Raw genomic sequence first — 19338 nt, 5'->3', positions numbered from 1 at the left:
TTAATAGTCCAGACATTCTACCACCCACAACAGAAAGAAAAGAATAAGACAACACACAACAGAAAGAAAAGAATAAGACATACTTCTTGCCTGAAGGAACTTAAGGTTCACAGCAGTAGTGCTTAAAGAGAGGTCCTCAGACTAGCAATATCAGTGTCCCTGCAACATTATTATGAATTCAAAGTCATGGGGTTCTCCCAGATCTACTGAATCAGATTCTTTCCATTTGTGCCCAGAAAACAGCATTTTACCAAGCTCTCCGGGGCATTTCTAAGCACAGTAAAGTTTGAGAAACACTCATCTAGAGACAGATAGCACATCAGTGATTCTAATAGATTACGATACAGATTCTGTGTAATAATATAGTAATGTGTCATTACATAGATTTGAGACTCTTCAACCCCTGAAGCCCCCAAGGCAGTGCAGGATATTTTAGTGTTTAATAGAATACATGTTGTTTGATTGATGTATGAGAAACCTGTAAACAATCCAGGAATGATGGACCATGCCTGTATTCCCAGGACTTTGAATGGGTTGAATAGCTTCTCCTATCTGCCTCACTCTAAATATTTGGATCACTGCACTGTATTATATCCAGGATTTGTGGTATTTTATTATATGAAACAAACAAGGCTATAAACCAAATTTTCCTGCAGTATATACCACTTTTCTCTGTCTAAAGGACAAATAACTACTATTTAAGTACTGGGGGAAAGATGTAGGTGTGTTCAAGGACTTTTGCCAAATTGCTTTCCTGTGAATTCTCAAGGCTGTGGTTAAACAGAGTTTGCGAGTCCTCCCCTGGACATTCTGAATCCGAAATGGAGACAGGTTGGACAAAATAAAAATGTTAAGAAGCTCCCTCAGATGAGTTTGAGGCAGTCAAGTTTGAGAGTCTCTGGTCGAAATGTCAGGGTTCTTAAACCTCGGAATCTAGAGATTCAATTTAACCTCCAGGTTTCAGAGTCAGTTTCTGAGAGGTTTTTCAGGCTCATAGTGTAGTAGACTAGCAGCTTTACTTGTAGAATAACAGTAAGTGAGCAAATACGATGTCCTTTTTTTCCCCCAGGGCTGAGGAAAAGGAGAGAGACAGTTTGCACCCAAGGGCATTCTTTTTCTCTCAATTTCTCAATGTGTGTGTTGGTTGGGACCTTCGCGCGTCACGAGAACCCTTCAAAACTCCCCAGAGAAAGGTGGCCATCCAAGCAACGAAGACTGCAAAGCCAGGCAGCAGAACTACTCCTCTGATAGTGTCAGGAGCCAGTTACATTTTAATAGAAACAATAACACCAAGGGGTGAGAGGGTGAGGGTGGAGGCCAAGGCCTTCCTATCCCATCTAGGTATTCGTCTAAAAACGTTGCCATGGGGCCTTGAGACCTTGTATTTCTCACCCAACATTTCTGGAATTAACAAGCCCCTGATATTTCCTAGTCAGATCAAAGATCATAGCCTAGCCTAAAGACCACAGCCTGTGTTGGATCACTCACCCCTCCAAGTCTGGCTTTCTGCACTTGTGGAGTAAAGGTCATGGTACCTACTTACTTTGGTTGCTGCAAAGTGAACACAGGTTCTTAGCATGATGCTAGGCACCTAGGAAGTACTTGGTGAATGATAGTGCTGAGTGTTATGGCCATTATGTTGTCTGTAGGCTCTGTTCCTCAAGGTTCTTCATAAAAAGAACTAATAAGATGCATAGGCCTGGCGCGGTGGCTAAAGCCTGTAATCCCAGCACTTTGGGAGGCCGAGGCGGGTGGATCACGAGGTCAGGAGATCGAGACCATCCTGGCTAACACGGTGAAACCCCATCGCTACTAAAAATTACAAAAAAAAAAACTAGCCGGGCAAGGTGGTGGGCGCCTGTAGACCCAGCTACTCGGGAGGCTGAGGCAGGAGAATGGCATAAACCCGGGAGGCAGAGCTTGCAGTGAGCTGAGATCCGGCCACTGCACTCCAGCCTGGGCGACAGAGCAAGACTCCGTCTCAAAAAAAAAAAAAAAAAAAAAAAAAAAAGATGCATAAACATATATAGAGAGATGTATTATAAGGAATTGACTTACTCAATTATGAAGGTGGAGAAGTCCCAAGATCTGCAAACTGGAGAGCCAGGAGAGCCAATAGTATAGTTCCAGTCTGAATCTGAGTCCAAAGGCAGGAGATGGTAGTCAGGCAGAAAGAGTGAATTATCCCTTACTCAGCCTATTCTCTTCAGGCCTTCAATGGATTGAATGGGGTCCACTTGTATTAGGGAGGGCTATCTGCTTTACAAAGTCTACCAATTCAAATGTTCATCTTATCAACAAATACCTTTATAGACAAACCCAGAATAATGTTTAACCAAATATCTGGACCCCCAGTGGCCCAATCAGGTTCACACATGAAATTAACCATCACAGACTTATTGTGGTTTCCAGTTTACTAAGGATAATGGGAAGTTACCAGCTAGTATATATGCATCTCTGTTTTATTACACTTAACCCAAGTTCTCTGTCATCCTGATACCTATCTCGTTGGAGATTCTTTTATTTTTATTTATTTATTTATTTATTTATTTATTTATTATTTATTTATTTATTTTTTTGAGATGGAGTCTCACTCTGTCACCTAGGCTGGAGTGCAGTGACGCAATCTCAGCTCACTGCAAGCCCTGCCTCCTGGGTTCATGCCATTCTCCTGCCTCAGCCTCCCGAGTAGCAGGGACTACAGGCACCCGCCACCAAGCCCAGGTAATTTTTTGTGTTTTTAGTAGAGACGGGGTTTCACCATGTCAGCCAGGATGGTCTCTGTCTCCTGACCTCGTGATCCACCCGGCTCAGCCTCCCAAAGTGCTGTTATTACAGGCGTGAGCCACCACGTCCAGCCTCGTTGGAGATTCTGACCTTCATCTTCATGCCGTCAGAGAGTTGATTCCTTAATCATGCTCTCAGTGGGCAACTCCCTCTCCCACCCCGCCTTCCCTTCGTCAAACTCTTGTGGGGCAGAGAGTGGCAGATATGGGACCAGTGCTGCTGAGAATACATATGACTTCTCCAACCATGAACTAGAAGCAAAGTTTAGCTTTATGGCCACATAAATCCTCCTTTGTCCTTCTTTTATCTTTGATCTCTCGCATACATATTAATTAATTAATTAAGCATACCTCTCTAAATCATCCAATCTTGATTCTTATAATGGTAATGCCTATGAGGGTTCTAAAAGTTAGAAATGATTTAATACTAGAGGTTTTGATTACACTGAATATAAAATCACATAAAATGAGCAAATGATGAGAAGAAGAGGGGAGTGAGGTTTGAAATTAGCCTTATTTCCTGTACATACACGAGGCACACTTATGTTGGTTTTTATCTTGGCCTATTTTGGGAGTTATATATTGGGCTCACAACCAGGAGTAGAAAATAGAAACAAGGACCTGTATCTTCCAAACCAACCTCAGTACCACTGACATTTTGAGCCGGATAATTTTCTGTTGTGAGGGCTGTCCTATACATTCTACAATGTTCACCAGTTTAATGGGTCTCTACCCATTAGATGCCAGTAGTACCTGTCCCCCCCGCCCCAACACACACACACAAGTTGTTACCACCAGTGTCTCCAGACATTGCCAGTTGTGCCGTAGGGGGCAAAAGTATACCCAATTGAGAACCACTGCTCTAAACATAGGAAAGATCTTAGACTGTTAAAATAAAAATATACTAGTTTTCTCTAGGTCAAACCTCTTATTTATGGCACTCCATGTATAGGATTCATGTTTGATGAGAATTATTTTATGCAAACAGAGTTACTTGATTTCTCTCCTCCATTCTTGTTGGAGAATTTCTTTTCCCAATAAACATTTTTTATTGAGTCAGGAAAGCACTGTGGTGGGAACAGATCTGGGTTCTAGTCTGAGCTCTATGCATTCTAGCACTGTGGCTGCGACAGCTAATGACCCTGCTGTCATTTTCTCTGTGTGAATTACAGGAATAATGAATCCAAACCTCAAAAATGGCAGTACAGATTCAATGAGTAACTGCCTATAAAAGCTTTGTAGGCACATTGTAGTTGTTCAATAAATGTGAGCTCTGCTTATTGGCTATTCTGCTGGGGCAACCATGGATCTCACATTTTTGGAATATGCATTTCACACCAGATATAAATTGTCCCATATTGAAGTTGCAGTTCAGACCCACCCCCAAAGTCCTTGAACTCATTACATGAAAGACGCTTTCATATAGAAGATATGGACCCTTCTTTCTGAAGGGAAGACACTAAACAGCCCTTTTAAAGGATGAAGTCTTATTTCCCCCTTGGGCCCATGAGATGTGGGGCTGCCTGGATATAATATCTTTTCTTCTTCTCCACACACAACAATCCTTCAGCCCTGTGCTGCTGGAGTTAGGAAAGGTGGGGCGGGACATAATCCATCCTAGATCTGTTATTGAACCTTTTGCCAAGCTGGCCACTGCCTCCTGGGCCAGTCACTTCCTGCCTTTGAAGTATTTCAGACTCCCTTTCTCATGGAACTGTCTGTTAAGGGCTGCGCTAATCTGGGAGAGAGCAGAAGCCAAGAGTGTGCCCAAAGTGGCCTTGGCAAGCAGGAAGACAGTTATCTGCCTCCTGGGCGTTGCAAAGGCTTGACGTCTGGGTATTTTGTTTCTTTTCCTGGTCCCCAGCTATAGCATTAGAACATTGACATTTAGCATTAAAACACTGATATTTAGCATTAGAGTTTTGACTTTGATTTCTCAAAGGAATTTTAGGAATTCATGATAGCAATAATAATAAAACAATAGTAGCTATCATTTAGTTATTTGCTGTTTACTGAACACCACACAAAATGCTTTTCCTGTGAGCCCTTTTTAACATCACAACAGCCTTGTGAGGCAGGAATTTTGACTGCTATTTTAAAGGTGAAGAAAAGGAGATTGGGAAAAATGCATGTGTTCAGCATCACATAGCTGGGAAGTGGTGAGCCTAGGATGTGAACCCATATCTGCCAGAGCCCATGCTCCTGACCACTGGACTCCAGTGCTTCCCTCCTCATCCCAGACTCTGAAGCCATAGGGCTAAGTATGATGGTTGATTCCAAGAATCGATTCCAAGAATTCTTGATTCCGAGAATTCCAAGAATGTCTAAACTCTTAATAGTAATGGTGGCCCATCAAACAGAGATTTGAAAAATAGCCTTTTACTATTTGTTAGCTGCAAAATTGATACATGGACAGCCCCCAGGAGGTACATCTTCCTTGAGTAAGTAGTTGATAAAGCAGAGAAAGAAACCAGAGCAATCCCACTCTCCACATGCAGACCAGGATTGAATCTCATGCAACATCAGTTACCAAATTAAACAGAGAAACAGATTCTCCTCCAACATCATTCCTTTCTTTATGAACTTTACAACTATTTAATAAGCACTTTCTGTATACCTGACATTGCACGTTGCATTAGGAGAATCCACAATAATAAGACATGGCATCACCCACAAAAAAATTAGGAGGAGCGATGGATACATTAAACGGAAGTGTTCATTGCGGGTTTGTTGGTGAAAATTTGAGATGCCACACTCGCACACAGGAGAGAGTTGTTAGCTGTGTCTAGAAGGAAAGAATACTTCATAAAGGATGTGACACTCTTGGTGGTTGTGAAAGAGGGAGAGGTTGGTGTTCACTAATGCTAGAGGGTATATAAAGAAGACACCCTGGAAAAAAGAAAGGATCAGCAAGACCAGGAACAACCCCATGCATATGCAGAGCCAGAAGGAGGCTGGGATGGCTGAAGCACAGGGGATGGAGCCCAAAGAGCCTTCTATATCAAAGACCACATGTTTCCCCCTTTTCAGAGCCAGGGCTGTCTAATGCAAACTTCCATTTTGCATTTTGACCTCATGTAGATTTACATACCCGAAGACATGATTCCTGTTGCAGATAAGTCTCTAGCAAAGTGATGATGGCAGAACCCATCACTATACATATGTGATAGAACGATTAAGGTTCAAGGGTCCAGGTATGTGTAGCCCGGTGTAGTGGTGCACGCTGTGCCTGTGGTCCCAGCTACTTGGGTGGCTGAGAAGTGAGGGGATCACTTAAGCCTGGGAGATCGAGGCTACAATAAGCCGATATGGTGCCACTGCACCCCAGACTGGGCGACGAGAGCTAGACCCTGTCTCCATAATGGGAAGAAGAAAGACTAAGGTTCAAGGCCTACTTTCACCACGTGTCTTACACATACAGCCTGAGCAAATGGGGACCTCTTGTACTCATATAAAGCCCATCTCAGCCTGGTGACCCATTCAAAAGGAACACAATACTAACTGCAAAAACAGCAAAGAGCAATGAAAGATCACTGACTACCATGGAAAGATTTCAAAGATGACACTCTGCCATAGCACACTCTTTTCTTTGACCATCCCTTTTCCCAATGCCCTACTCATTATGGCCACCACTGTCCCAAACCTCCTATGTCACCATCTAAACCTTCGACTTGTCTCTCTGTGGCCTCTAGTTCTATTTGTATTCATGTCTTACAGGAGTATCTTGTTGCTCCAATATAAATTCATTTTAGCCTCTGAATTTTTTTTTTTTTTTTTTTTTTTTTTTTTTTGGTGCTCTAACAGGGACCTTTGTCATGCTGATTGGGCTTTTGGATAAACACAGAGGCCTGCTCAGAAGATGGGATGGGAAAGGCTCAGAATATTTCTGTGTTCCTCCCTATCACTCCTGTATGTCACTAGAGGGGTACACACCTAAGTCTGGTGTGTTAGTTTGTTGTCATGCTGCTGATAAAGACATACCAGACTGGGTACATTATAAAGAAAAACAGGATTAATGAACTCACAGTTCCACGTGGCTGGGGAGACCTCACAATCATGGCAGAAGGTGAGAGTCATGTCTTACATGGTGGCAGGCAAGAGAGAATGAGAGCCAAGCAAAAGAGGATACCACTGGGTTCTCCCCACAACACTTGGGAATTATGGGAGCTGAAATTCAAGATTAGATTTGGGTGGGGACACAGCCAAACCATATCACATGAATATAGCTTTGATCCTTACTAGCTGTGTGACCTTGGGTTAATAATACTTCTGGGCTTCAATTTCCTTATCTATAAAATGGGAATAATTCTACATCTCCTAAGAAGAGGAGTGGGCAACCATAAGGGAAAGTGCTCTAAAGTATACTGCACTCCACTTACATCCATGGTTATAAGTGCTTTTTTAATATGCTAAGATTAGATATATCTGCTTTCTCTCAGTTACTAGAGACCATTGTAGGAAACACGGTTATTTAAAGAAGCAGTAACTATGATAAACCTACTTATCAACTCATGACTCAGGTTCCAAAGTATAATAATTAATTAGGGCTTACTCTTTATTATCATTATTATTTTCTTAAATTGTATTTTATAGATTATTAATTATTTTCCAAGATCACACATTTTCTGGATCTGATTTTAGCCAAGTATCAAGGATGGTACACTGTGTTATGTTCCTAGAAATCAATGTTATTCTTTCAGGTCTGGACAGGATTTTACCCGCATTGGTTTTTATCCCTCTTTCAAAATACTGAAGTGTTTCTCTTAATGAAATTACAAAGTATTTATTTTCACAGTAGTATTAGTGAGTGAAAACAATCATGATGCTTTAGTTAGTCATGGGGCAATCCTGCAACCCTGTGAGCCTAATTGTTGTTGTTGTTTTGCAAAATATTATGATGACAGTAATAAAAATTCTAGGGCCTTCATTTTCACATACAGTTCTTTTCTATGCATATATGTAAGCTTTATATTGTAGTATATCATAACTGTTTCCATGTTGCTACATAATCATAATCATCATAATTAGTATAGTTTTAATAGCCATGTAATTATCCATCTTGTTAATGTACCATAATTTACTTAACCTAAATCTTCAACAGTAAGAGAGTGCTTCCAATTTTTCCTCTATGATAAATAACTTCTAGTTTACATATTTGTGCATATAGCTTCTTTCATTTTTTTTTTTAGATTATTTCCTTAGGATATACTCCTAGGAATGGAATTACTAAGTTTAGGAATATGCATTTTTAATAATTTTTGAATAAATTGACATTATTTTTCCAGTTGACAGTGCCATCAATAATAATTAATATTCTGCTTTTAATACAACCTGTCAGAAGTATTATTATTTGATATTTAATACACTTACATAGTACCTTCTGTGTTTTCATTTTCTCAAAAATAGCAAATGTTAATCAAACACTTGCTTACAAATTAAGTGTTCTGTCATGTTTTGAAAAGCCAGTTCGTTAGATTTGAGAGCCAGGTTTGAAAACTGAGGTAGATTTTTTTTCTTTTGCATCAAGAACGCCTGCTGTGCTTCTCTCCCATTGTCTGATAGTTTTGTGTATTAGAAACTAATACTGATATTTTTCTGAGCAAAACATTCCTGTACTCATATAATAATGAATTATTGAAGACCCATGTATAAGGAACTGTAGGGAGTACCCAAATAAAATAACGGGAACATTAGACAATTTAAATTAGAAAACTCAGGAAAATATATTAATATTTTTATACCAGCATTCCCAAGCCCAAAAGCAGGGTTGCAATTCAAGTAGTTTAATCTCTGGTCCAATTTAATGACTTTCTCTATCTAGTCTAGACAAGGTCACACATTTTCTGTCTAACCTTCCCAGCTACTCTGACTTCGCAACTAGCAAGCTCAAGAGCTCTAGCCCCCAGCACTTTGGGAGGCCGAGACGGGCGGATCACGAGGTCAGGAGATCGAGACCATCCTGACTAACACGGTGAAACCCCGTCTCTACTAAAAAATACAAAAAACTAGCCGGGCGAGGTGGCAGGCGCCTGTAGTCCCAGCTACTTGGGAGGCTGAGGCAGGAGAATGGCGTGAACCCGGGAGGCGGAGCTAACAGTGAGCTGAGATCCGGCCACTGCACTCCAGCCTGGGCGACAGAGCGAGACTCCGTCTCAAAAAAAAAAAAAAAAAAAAAAAGAGCTCTAGCCATTCCACTTCCAATATTTTTTTCTAGATTTCATTCCAAGAAATCTTTCTGATAAATGAAACCCCCATCTCTGTCCCACAATAAAATGCTTCACACCATCCCCAATCTTACCTTGCACCAGACCAAGCAAATGCATGAACCTTCATAATACATGAAATGGTTTCCCAAACTGCAGCCCCATCCTAGGACTGGATGCCAATTCCAGAGATCTGGTTTTGCCCTCCCTTCCGGGCAACTTCACCTATTTCTCAGTTGGGTGTCTTCCATGCCTTACCAAATGGTAGAAAAAAAAATTTTATGAATATAAGCCACTGTAAATCCATCCTGGCATTGAGTAACCATTCTGACTAGAGCTTTCTCTTTGGCCTAGGGGTTTTAGGGTTTGTTTGAATAAGATAATTGCTACATATCAGTGCCTGGGAACATAAAGGAAAGAACTTACCATATTTCCCCCTTTTTCTTCTTGCAGCATCAGCCGAGGGTTCTCCATAAACACGGTTAGCCTTCCAAGCTGCTGTCCTGCCAGTTGATATGAACATGGCCTGTTCCTCACAGAAAGACTAACCCATGGCACTGCCAGAAGATATCCTTGGATCATGGACAGATTAACTGGATTAACTGGAAAAAAAACACCCATTCAGTCAAGATTATGGGCTTTGGAAAAATCTTACTTTGCTGTGGATTTAAAATGAGGTGCATAATATAGTGCCAACTCGTTCCAAGTGGTCATGGGCAGACCATTAGCTGGAAAATTGCTTCCAGTTTTCATCACTGTGCATAACTCAAGTTCCCTTTGGGGAGCTGTCTGTGCCCTTCACTAGAAGTCCTGTTTTAGCATGGCAACTACTGGATTATTTTATTATGTGTGCAGATGGCATGATGTTTTAGAAAAAAAAAATTACAGCAGTTCTGCAATCTCAGTGGAAGTGTTCACAATATTATGCCCTGGTAGGAATGTAAACATGTCTCGATTATGTTAGTTATGACGTCTAAAGGTATTCCGTCCAACTCTTAAGCACTTTATATGAGAACACTACACCAAGATGAATCAGCACGTTCAGCACATGTGAGAAATCAAGTATTTTTATTTTTATAAATCTTGGTGGGTTTTTTTTTTTCTGGCTCAGACTGTCCAAGACAAACTCCACTACTAGCATAACCCCAGTTGTTTGTGGTAGGTTGATGTAAATATGGCCACAATACTGTTAGACTTCACCTCCGGATACTTTACTGAACAACTGGTTTACTTGTAGCGCCAAAGGGAAGCCCTAGGGGGTCTAGTGATTGTGTTAACTTAGCTTGCTTCTTTGTTCGCAGGCACAATTGACCACATGCACATACAGGCACTCAAATACAGGAGGCTTCTATTTGGCTAATGTAGATATTCCCTTATTCTGTAGAAGAGTTCCTCCAAAGGAAAAAAAGGGGATGGTATTCTTTTAATCAAAGACCATGGTAGATGGATGGTTAGGGCAACAGAATGCAATTCTTTTGTGTGGTCTGACTTTAACACTTCAGAAAAACATCCTAAGTCAGGTTGAAATCGCCATTCTTTCAAGAGAGAAACATCAAGTGACCCTACTATGTGCCTAGAGAAGAAAAAGTGTCAAGTCCTATACTAAGTTCCCTTACTTAGTGTAGAACCTACCAGTCCCGTGTTAATCCTTTCTGGGATTATACCTGTGACTAATTGTTTTTTGTTTTTTGGTTTGTTTTTTTTTTTAACTACGTCTTACAACAAAGCACAGTCCTGGGAAACCAGTCAACTTAATTATTGCTTGTCTTTGAGCATTAGAGACATGTTCATGTTGACTTGCTACATAACAGTGTAGCATGTTTTTTCCTGAAAATATCAAGTTGACTGAATGGAAAGCTCAGCAAAGTATGTTCTGTGTGCCCACTGTCCCAACCTGGGACTGACGGGCATCAGAGGCTTTGCTTTAAAATATAGTGTAACCACTTCTGGAAGACTTCCAATGCAAGCAAGCTTGGTGTTTTAGGGTATCTCCAGATACATAAGCATTGTCTGCCTCCACTCAGGGTCTCAGGAAATACACAGCCCATTAGAAACCACCCCTGCCTGAAATTTGGAAACCTGACAGGGGAAGGGAGGAAGGTCCAAATGAGTCAGCAGCAGGATGACTCACCACAAGCCTGGCAGGCTTCAGAGCCAGAGAAGGGGGCTTCCAACAAGGAACTCAGATAAGTTTCAGTCGCCACCAAAATCTGGCCCTTCGACAGGTCAGCACCAGGACTGCCAGGCCCTCTGCAGACCGTAATTCTCCTCACATCTATAATTAGGAGACCAAACTCCGGCTGCCAACACCCTTGGACACAATATTCCCGTCTCTACTGCCCATCTCATGTGGTTCAGTTCTAATAGCAGGTCTTCTTCTTCCTTTCATTCCTTCCTTTATTCAGCAAGCATTTGTTGAGCATCTATTGTGTGCCAAGCATTGTGCTTGGGCAACAACAGTCCACAAAGCAGACTCCCCACCTGCCCTTAGGAAACTGTATCTCCTCCTTCCAAACATTATCACTACCCCCACCTTTTCCACAATGAATACTTAATTCAGACAGCATTCTCCATTCTGCCAGAGTAACCTAGGAAGAAGAACATGGCAGCAGACGGATCCTCAGGGAGCAGACAGCAGACTGAGAGATAGTAAACCGCATCAGACCACATATTTGCACCTTTCAGTTACAGCCAACTCTTTGAGGGCCCAGACTGAGCTGGTTGGAGCTCCCCAAAGCAGCATTCAATTGCTTTTCCTTGATATCCACCCTGGCCACCTATGTTCCCTTTCTTTATACAGGCACAACCATTCACCTCTACGCTGGATTATCTAACACTCCAGTTCTATAACTAATCCAGGGGACACACAGTTGAGTCTGATGAAGCCTAAGAACTGCCATGTGCTGAGATATTGTAACTGGGAATTAAGATTTAGCCAAGGACATCGTGAGGCTACTGCTGACTCTCTTGGAAAACTGGACATGCTTTGTAGTGCAGATGTTCACTAAATGATGGTGGTTCATTGTTACTTACTTTGACCTTTGCAAAATATTCTGAACAATTCAATAAGTAGAGTTTCCTAGTTTGTTTGTTTTGTTAAGTCAAAGGAGTGCTGTAAAATTATTGAAAGATGATGGGTGAAGAGGGACCTAGGAGAAGGCAAAATGAGGACCATTAAAGAGCCCCGTTGAAGACTGTATCTCTAAAAATGCCTTAATGCCTGGCACATACTCCATGTCTGCATACGAACTACTACTCTTTTCCAAACTGTCAACCTCTGTTTGAAATTATTTGGGGGGATAGTTTTGGAAGCATGGTGGCATAAAATCTGAGCAGTCAAGAGCTAAACCAGCAAAAAAGAGGAATGACTTCATTAGCAGGCTTTGGCTTCTTTATTACCTGGTGGTCCCCTGTGATCTCCCATGGTTACCTTCAACTGTGCTGTACTTTCTTCCCAAGATGCATGTATGGAATGTTACCTCCTAGAAATCCAGAAATGGCTGTGGTGAGTTTTGTTTAGTCGGAAGCAAGAGGTGGGGAAGTAAAGGATACATATTTTATGTCTAAGGACTGTAAGCTGTTGATGCTTGACTTTTCCTTTTACCTACACCTGTGCTACACCTTTATTAAAAGGCTGACACCCGGACTTGTGCAGGAAAGGCACTCTTGGGAATGAACAGAAATCAGAAATGAATAATTATGAGACTTTCTTTCTGTGGTGCCAAGGGAATTCGCTTATTTCCACTCCAGAACTGAATAGGCAGAGCATTGCCAGTCCTGCTAGTGTGAAAAGCAAATCACTTCAGTAGTTTGAGACATACCTAGGGGAAGAGAGATCCTATCAACTTTCTTTGTGGGTAGTGGCGTACCTTCAAATCCCTGCTCAGGCTCTGTGAGGTGTGCACTCGCAGATTTCACTTCTACCTCCGGAATCCTGGCAAACAAGCCAGGAATCTCTCCAGAGTCACTTCGCAGTTGCTCAGATAGAGGCCAACAGTCCTTAGTCCTGAGGAAATTCTGTCATTTTTAACATTCAAGGAGAAAAGGAGTATCAGCTGTACCTCAGAATATCAACTAAGGCTAAAAACCTCTAATGGATCCCCCTTGTTACTTGCAAAAGCTTTCTTTGTCTGCAAATGTCACATAATTGATTTTAGATAGGAACAACAAAAGTCTCAAGGAAGTGAAGTTTTTAAGACCCCCCTTAGCACTTTACTTTCACCAAAACCTCCTCTTTCCAGTACATTAGCAGTTTTGTTCTTTGTGATGTTTTCCTCTACATTCTTTAGAATAATTTTATTACTTGACAACTAGACTTGTCAATCGCCTTAGACTCTTTTTAAAAATCTAATCTTTTGAAAATGACACAAATTCCTTTATTGCTTTAAGGCTGTTTTTATTCACCCCTCCCACAGCCCCCTCCGCTGCACTTTTTTGTTTTTGGGTTTTTTTTTTTTTCTTTCATCTCTCTTTTAACATGATGCTGTAGGTTGATTTCAAGAATTCTATAAAGAACTCAACAAAAAACGTAGTCGTTACCTTTTTTCCCCATTCCTAATATTTCTTCTTAAGCTTGATCTTGGTGAAAACTTGTTGCCCAAAAAGCAGTGAGGTAGGGATTAATAACGCTGACCAGTCATCTGGAAGATTAATCCCAATGCAGCCCTGAGATCAGGAAGGAGGACAGGCCAGGAGATGTTTCTACTCTGGGCACCATTAAGGACTCTTTTCCAAAGGCAGATCCTGCTCCTTAGATCTGAATCTAATCCTGAATCCAGAAAATTGTCCTATGAATTCTGGTTTATCAACGCACATGATTCCTGGCACCATTGCATAGCTTCAAGGTAAAAGAGAGCCGTGTTGCCATTATTTTGCTATGGTGATTTTGGGGAAGACAGAGAGCATTCTTTTGAAAGCAGGAAACTTGAGGAAAAGTTGGCCAAGTGCACAGGAAAGTTCTACCACACCTTAATATAAAGAACAAAATAGATGCTACTCATCTGGGGAATATAGCTAAAGGGACAGTAACAGTACTGACAGCCTTCTGGCCATCACCTTAGCTCCACAGGGAAAATTCCGGGTAAGAGCAAGCACTGTTTCTAAAATCTAAATTTTTTAGGGTGGAATTTACCAGCACCAAATGTAAAAGGGAAGTGCCATCAGGCCTAGGGCTGGTTTTATACTTCCTGCCCAACGGCAAAATGACTGAGACATGACTTCTATGGAACAGCAGAAAATGGATGCCAAAGATATCATAAAACTGAAGTTCAATTTGCCACGTAAGGCTATTTAAAAACTCTGATGCACTCCAAGAATTCTTCCTTTAGAGCTTTCCTCCTACCATTATATCAAGCACAAGAATACACCAACAGCACATACTTACTGTAATGTAAAAGTAACCATATGACTTGTGTTGAATTACCATTGGCTGGTTGACATGATATTAATAAGTGTCATAGATATTTAGACATTATTTCTGATCGTACAAAATTCTTTTCATAATTTGGAGCCAATGGTTTGGGAGGTTTTTTGTTTGTTTGTTTAGTTATTTGTTGTGTTGTTGTTTTCCAAACCTCAGATATTTTGAGGAGCCTTAGAAAGGCTCTTAAGCCCTGGCCTTTTTGCCTCATGTGCAGAGTATTAAGAACAGCCCTGCTGATGTGAACCTCAAGGAAGGAGGCTATTAAATTAATCCAACACTGGAGATACTAATACCTCAAACAATTAAAACACTGAAGACTCTGCTGGTCGCCTTCCACATTGTTTACAGCCCTTTTAAATTCAGTCATTTGGATCAAGAGAAATAAACGGTTGGTTTCACGGGGTTTTTGCCAGATTAGCACAGACACAGCTACCAAATGTGGAGGTCTAGACTGAGTGGATGCATGAGAGCAAACAGATCTGTTTTATATGATTGCACTTAATCACCACCACCGCCCAAATTCTGTAAAAGTATATTCAAATACTTAATGCTAAAAAAAAAACTTCAAAACAGGAGACTCTTCCTGGATCATGCTTTCACTTAGGGTAGGATAACTGATCTTGAAGATAACCTTGTAGAAAAATTGCTGGCTGGAATGCCCCAAGCACCTGGGGATTGGTGCTGTCCTATTCCACAGACTGATCATGGTCTTCTCCCATCTCCTCAGAGGAGTTAGCCTGGCCTCTAAAATAGCACAAATGCCATGAAAATATCTTTCTAAGCCATATAGAGACTTCCTATCCAAGTATAATTCCAAAAATATGATTTGAGTTTGAGCATGCCTGTGGTCCTTCATTCTATGATCCCTAAATCAGTTCTACTTCTCTCTCTCTCTCTCTCTCTCTCTCTCTCCTCTTTCTTTCTTTCTCTTTCCCTCTCCCCCCAGTATTTTTTTTTAACCACAATTAAGTGCATTTAGCGTGTTTACACTGGGAACTGCCTGCTGGCTCTGTGTCTACTTTTGACAATGCCTATGTCCAGATACCATACAGTGCATTTGAGAGAGGACTAAGGTTATGTTTCCCCACATACCAGCTGCTGCAGAGGTTTCGAAGTGCCTGACCCAGTTCTTTTTCACATCAAAAAGGCCTTCGGTTACAGATGGCAACCTCAAAGATGAATGTAAAGTGGGGGAGGAAATTCATGTTTGAATGCTGAAACACTTGTGTTTTTTATTTTTATTCAATACCCACCTCAGATCACCAGAAAGGGAAGCCTCTTTGGTGGGTGTTGGCCCCCACTGCGGGTAAAAGGGGTTCTATTTGCTTAAACTCATACTCGTAGGCAATTTTAGGGCTCTCTGGGGCTCTGAATGGTTTCTCCACCACTACCTTTCTTCCACCAATAGAAAGATGCTGTCCTTACAAGGCCATGTCTGAGAAGACCATGTTTTAACTAGTAAAAGAAGCTCACATTGCAGAGAGTTGAGTAATACTAGGCTCTTGACTTTGTACTGTGTGTCGCAGTCATGATTGGGACAGAAGGAACCAGTCTGCTGAAAAGCCAAGCCAGCACAAATATTTGGAAACAAATTCCACTGAAACTCTTGTATCATTAAATCATACTACTGTAGTTTCAGTTAATGTAATTATTTAATATAATTAGGCACTAAATTAAATAGCTTTGCACAAAATTTTAGAAAAGCTCAATCTTGTAACAAAATTTAATATTAACAGTAAAAAGCACCTGAGAAAAGAAAATATCGATCTGTTGTGGTTTATATACTTGAGTTATTCTTAGAACTTTGTGGAGATTGACACTGCTCTGATAAAAAGGAAGAAAATGTTTTGAATTCAAGAATGCTAGACTAATAGAAATCGCCCAGTCTCTCTGGGCAACTGCTCTTCAGTATGGGGCGCTCTCTGTCCCTCCTTAGCAGATGGGGTTGTTTGGAGGCTAAAATGAGCTAAGGGAAGAAGCTATCCTGTGCCTCCAATATCCCTTGTGTGTAATTAGAGTGCTGATCTGTGTTGCAGGCTTTATTCAATGATTCCTTTCCCTTACTTGAGGCTTTCTCCATGGAGCTGTTATTTCTGAGCCTCCATTCTGGGATTTACAAAGGAAACAGAATGATGAAGAAGTAACAATCAGCATTTTACACACACACACACACACACACACACACACACGCACTTTTTCTAATATGTGAGGTTAGTCTGCAGAGTCCACAGCCCAGGTGTCCATTTATTTCCACTTCTTCACCTCCCAAAGATTTAGAGCTCCATGTCCTACCAAGGTGAAGACTGCCAATCCCAGGTTGGAGAAGACCCATCAGAGTGTGGAGGTGCCAAACTGAGAGGCACGGGAAGCAGACAGCCACATCAAACTTTCTGGATGAACTACTGCATATTGGTGTTTGTTCTAGGAAAGAAAGAGGAAGAAAAATTACACAATGTGAATTGAACATAAGAGCAGTGTTCTTTATAGAGGATGAGAAGGGAGCATGGGGGAGAATCTGATTCCTTCACAAACACTAACAAACATGGCTAAAAAGCACATGTCAGAACACAGAAGCCTAGGTAGATGGTCAACATTTTTATAACTTCCTTAAGTGAGTAGTTAAACCAGCAATCTGAATTCTGTTGGTCTCCCAAGAGTGTTTAATTACATAAGTATTACCCATACTCATTTCCCACAACTGTTGGGTCTGTCTGTCTTTCTTTCTTTCTTTCTTTCTTTCTTTCTTTCTTTCTTTCTTTCTTTCTTTCTTTCTTTCTTTCTTTCTTTCTTTCTTTCTTTCTTTCTTTCTTTCTTTCTTTCTTTCTTTCTTTTTCTCTCTTTCTTTCTCTCTTTCTTTCTTTCTTTCTTTCCTCTCTATGCATCCTAGAAAAACTCCCACGACTAGACTTAGCGGGAGGCAGTCAAGTTATGTGGTAAAACAAGAGTGCCTTTTCTGTTGGATGTCCACTTTAGTTTCCTGCCTTCCCAGGGCATAAGATGTTTAGAAACTTTTTTTCTCTAAACATAAGAATTATTGTGTACCACAATTTTGAACCACCGATTTCCATATCTTCAGCAGCTATCAACTCGCCAATTCCCTTTGGGTCTCCTTTGTATATTCTTATGTTCCCTTCTGTTTCCAGTTGTCCTCAAAAAGAGTTGAGGGGGGCATAACTCTTATAAAATGGATAAAAATGAAACTGTACAGATGTTTGCCCCCCTTGTATCTGTGAGCATGATCTCTATCAGGCTTGAAAATCTGCTTTATCATTTTGTATATTTGACTATTTTGTATTCAGCATTACTTGACTCCTTATGTGCATGGCAATGTATTAAAATGTGGGATTTCTATTACCGCGTAAAAGCGTTTTGATTCTGATTTTCAACATATATCCTTGGAAAAAAAATTACATTAAACTTTTCTATTTTCTTCAGCTCATCAGCTTTGCAGAAGAAAAAGAAAAGTTAACAGCATTTCACTTTCCCTGTGTTAGCTAATGATGCAATTCATGGTGGAAAATTGTCCTCAATTATGCTGTGTTTCCTAGAGAAATAATATGTGTGAAATGAACTGATGGCCTCCCTATGGCTCCCAGCACACAGAATTCCCCCAGCACCAAATCCCACCAGCGTAATTGCAATGACTGGTGAACTCTTTAGTGTCAAGCACAGCTGGACAGGAGACACAATTCTCTTCATCCCTCAGACATGGTAACACACTAGGAAGAGATGGGGCAACAGATCTTGGCCCACCGATTTCCTCTCACCCCAGAGAGGGTCTTATGTACTAATGATGGTATTTCCCAGCACCTCCTGCTTCATCCATCTCTCTGAGGTGGTAACCAAATGTAAGCTATCTGTATTTTATCAATAGAAAACTGACCTTCAAATAACATCTACCCAGGAGACTTGGATTAGAAACCAGTGCTTCCAAACAGATTTGGCATGGCCAGCCTCTAGTGCAGCAAACATCTGCAACACCCTCCACACACCTCCATATATTTTTAAAGGGACATTTTCCTCAAACTTAAAAAAAAATCCCCTGAATAATATGATATACCAGATATAAACAATTGACCATTTTCCTGCTCTAAACTACCATTTTCACCCTTCCTTTTCTCAAGGAGACATCATAATGAGTACTTATAGACACTCTGACTTTACTTAATATGATGAATTGCCTCAACCAGTACAGGAGAAACACTTCTTTCCCAGAAAGGAAAAAGCACTTATAAACTGCATAAAAAAGAAAGGAGGCACCCATTGTCTTTTTTATTACATGCTTACTGTAAATCTAGTGTTTGTTTGGTTTTCTGGAAAAGGTTTTCAAATGCAAAACCTGTGATAACCTTTTAGGTTAGCTTACTGACTCCACATATAAACCTAAATCTTTTGATGTACCTTGCAACCCTAAAAGCAGAATTTTCTCCTCCTTTCTCTACTTAAAGATTTTGAACATGGGAAATGTAACCACCTTGTTGTCGGTTAACCTTTTTAGAAGATGTTAAAGCCAGAGCCCCCAAACAAAACATTCTCTTTTGTCTTTACCTTTTGGGATCATTTCTAACTATTTCTTCTCTTCGTGTCTCTTTCTCTTATTATTTTCTTCCTTTTCCTTTGTTAGTCCTCTGCCTTTAACTTACCTCTCTCTTTTGTAGGCTTGTCTTAAAACCTTTCTCCATGTGCCTTCCTCTTCCTCTATCTCATCTCTACCCTCCCTTTTTCTCTCCCATCTCTCTCTCTCTCTCTCTCCCTCTCTCTCTCTCTCTCTCCCCCTCCCTCTCCCCAACCCATTTACCCTTCTCCTTTCTTCTTTTTAGGGTAGAGCAGTTATCTGTCTTTGTATCCCCATCTCTTGGCACATTATAGTTGCTCAACATCATAGTTACTCAACAAATGTTAGGTGAACTGAATTAAACTTGGTGAC

The 19338-nt window shown here is 40.8% G+C and overlaps 1 protein-coding gene across 2 annotated transcripts in view; it reads left to right on the top strand.

Moving 5' to 3' along the window:
* SAMD12 (sterile alpha motif domain containing 12) overlaps window positions 1-19338 on the top strand; it is a 474157-nt gene that overhangs the window by 398886 nt on the left and 55933 nt on the right. Inside the window, exon 5 of one of the 2 annotated variants that reach the window (XM_008001424.3) lies at window positions 9443-17762. The exons of the other annotated variant lie outside the window; for it this stretch is intronic. Within the exon in view, the coding sequence (XP_007999615.1) occupies window positions 9443-9465 (23 nt within the window). The 3' untranslated portion in view covers window positions 9466-17762. Of the gene's footprint in view, window positions 1-9442; window positions 17763-19338 lie in introns of those variants that run through there. 2 annotated transcript variants of the gene reach the window in all.

The sequence above is a fragment of the Chlorocebus sabaeus genome, chromosome 8 (genome assembly GCF_047675955.1).
Source record: "Chlorocebus sabaeus isolate Y175 chromosome 8, mChlSab1.0.hap1, whole genome shotgun sequence".
Classification (NCBI taxonomy): Eukaryota; Metazoa; Chordata; class Mammalia; order Primates; family Cercopithecidae; genus Chlorocebus; species Chlorocebus sabaeus.
Note: the sequence above shows the minus strand (reverse complement) of the source record. Positions and strands in the feature narration are given on the sequence as shown.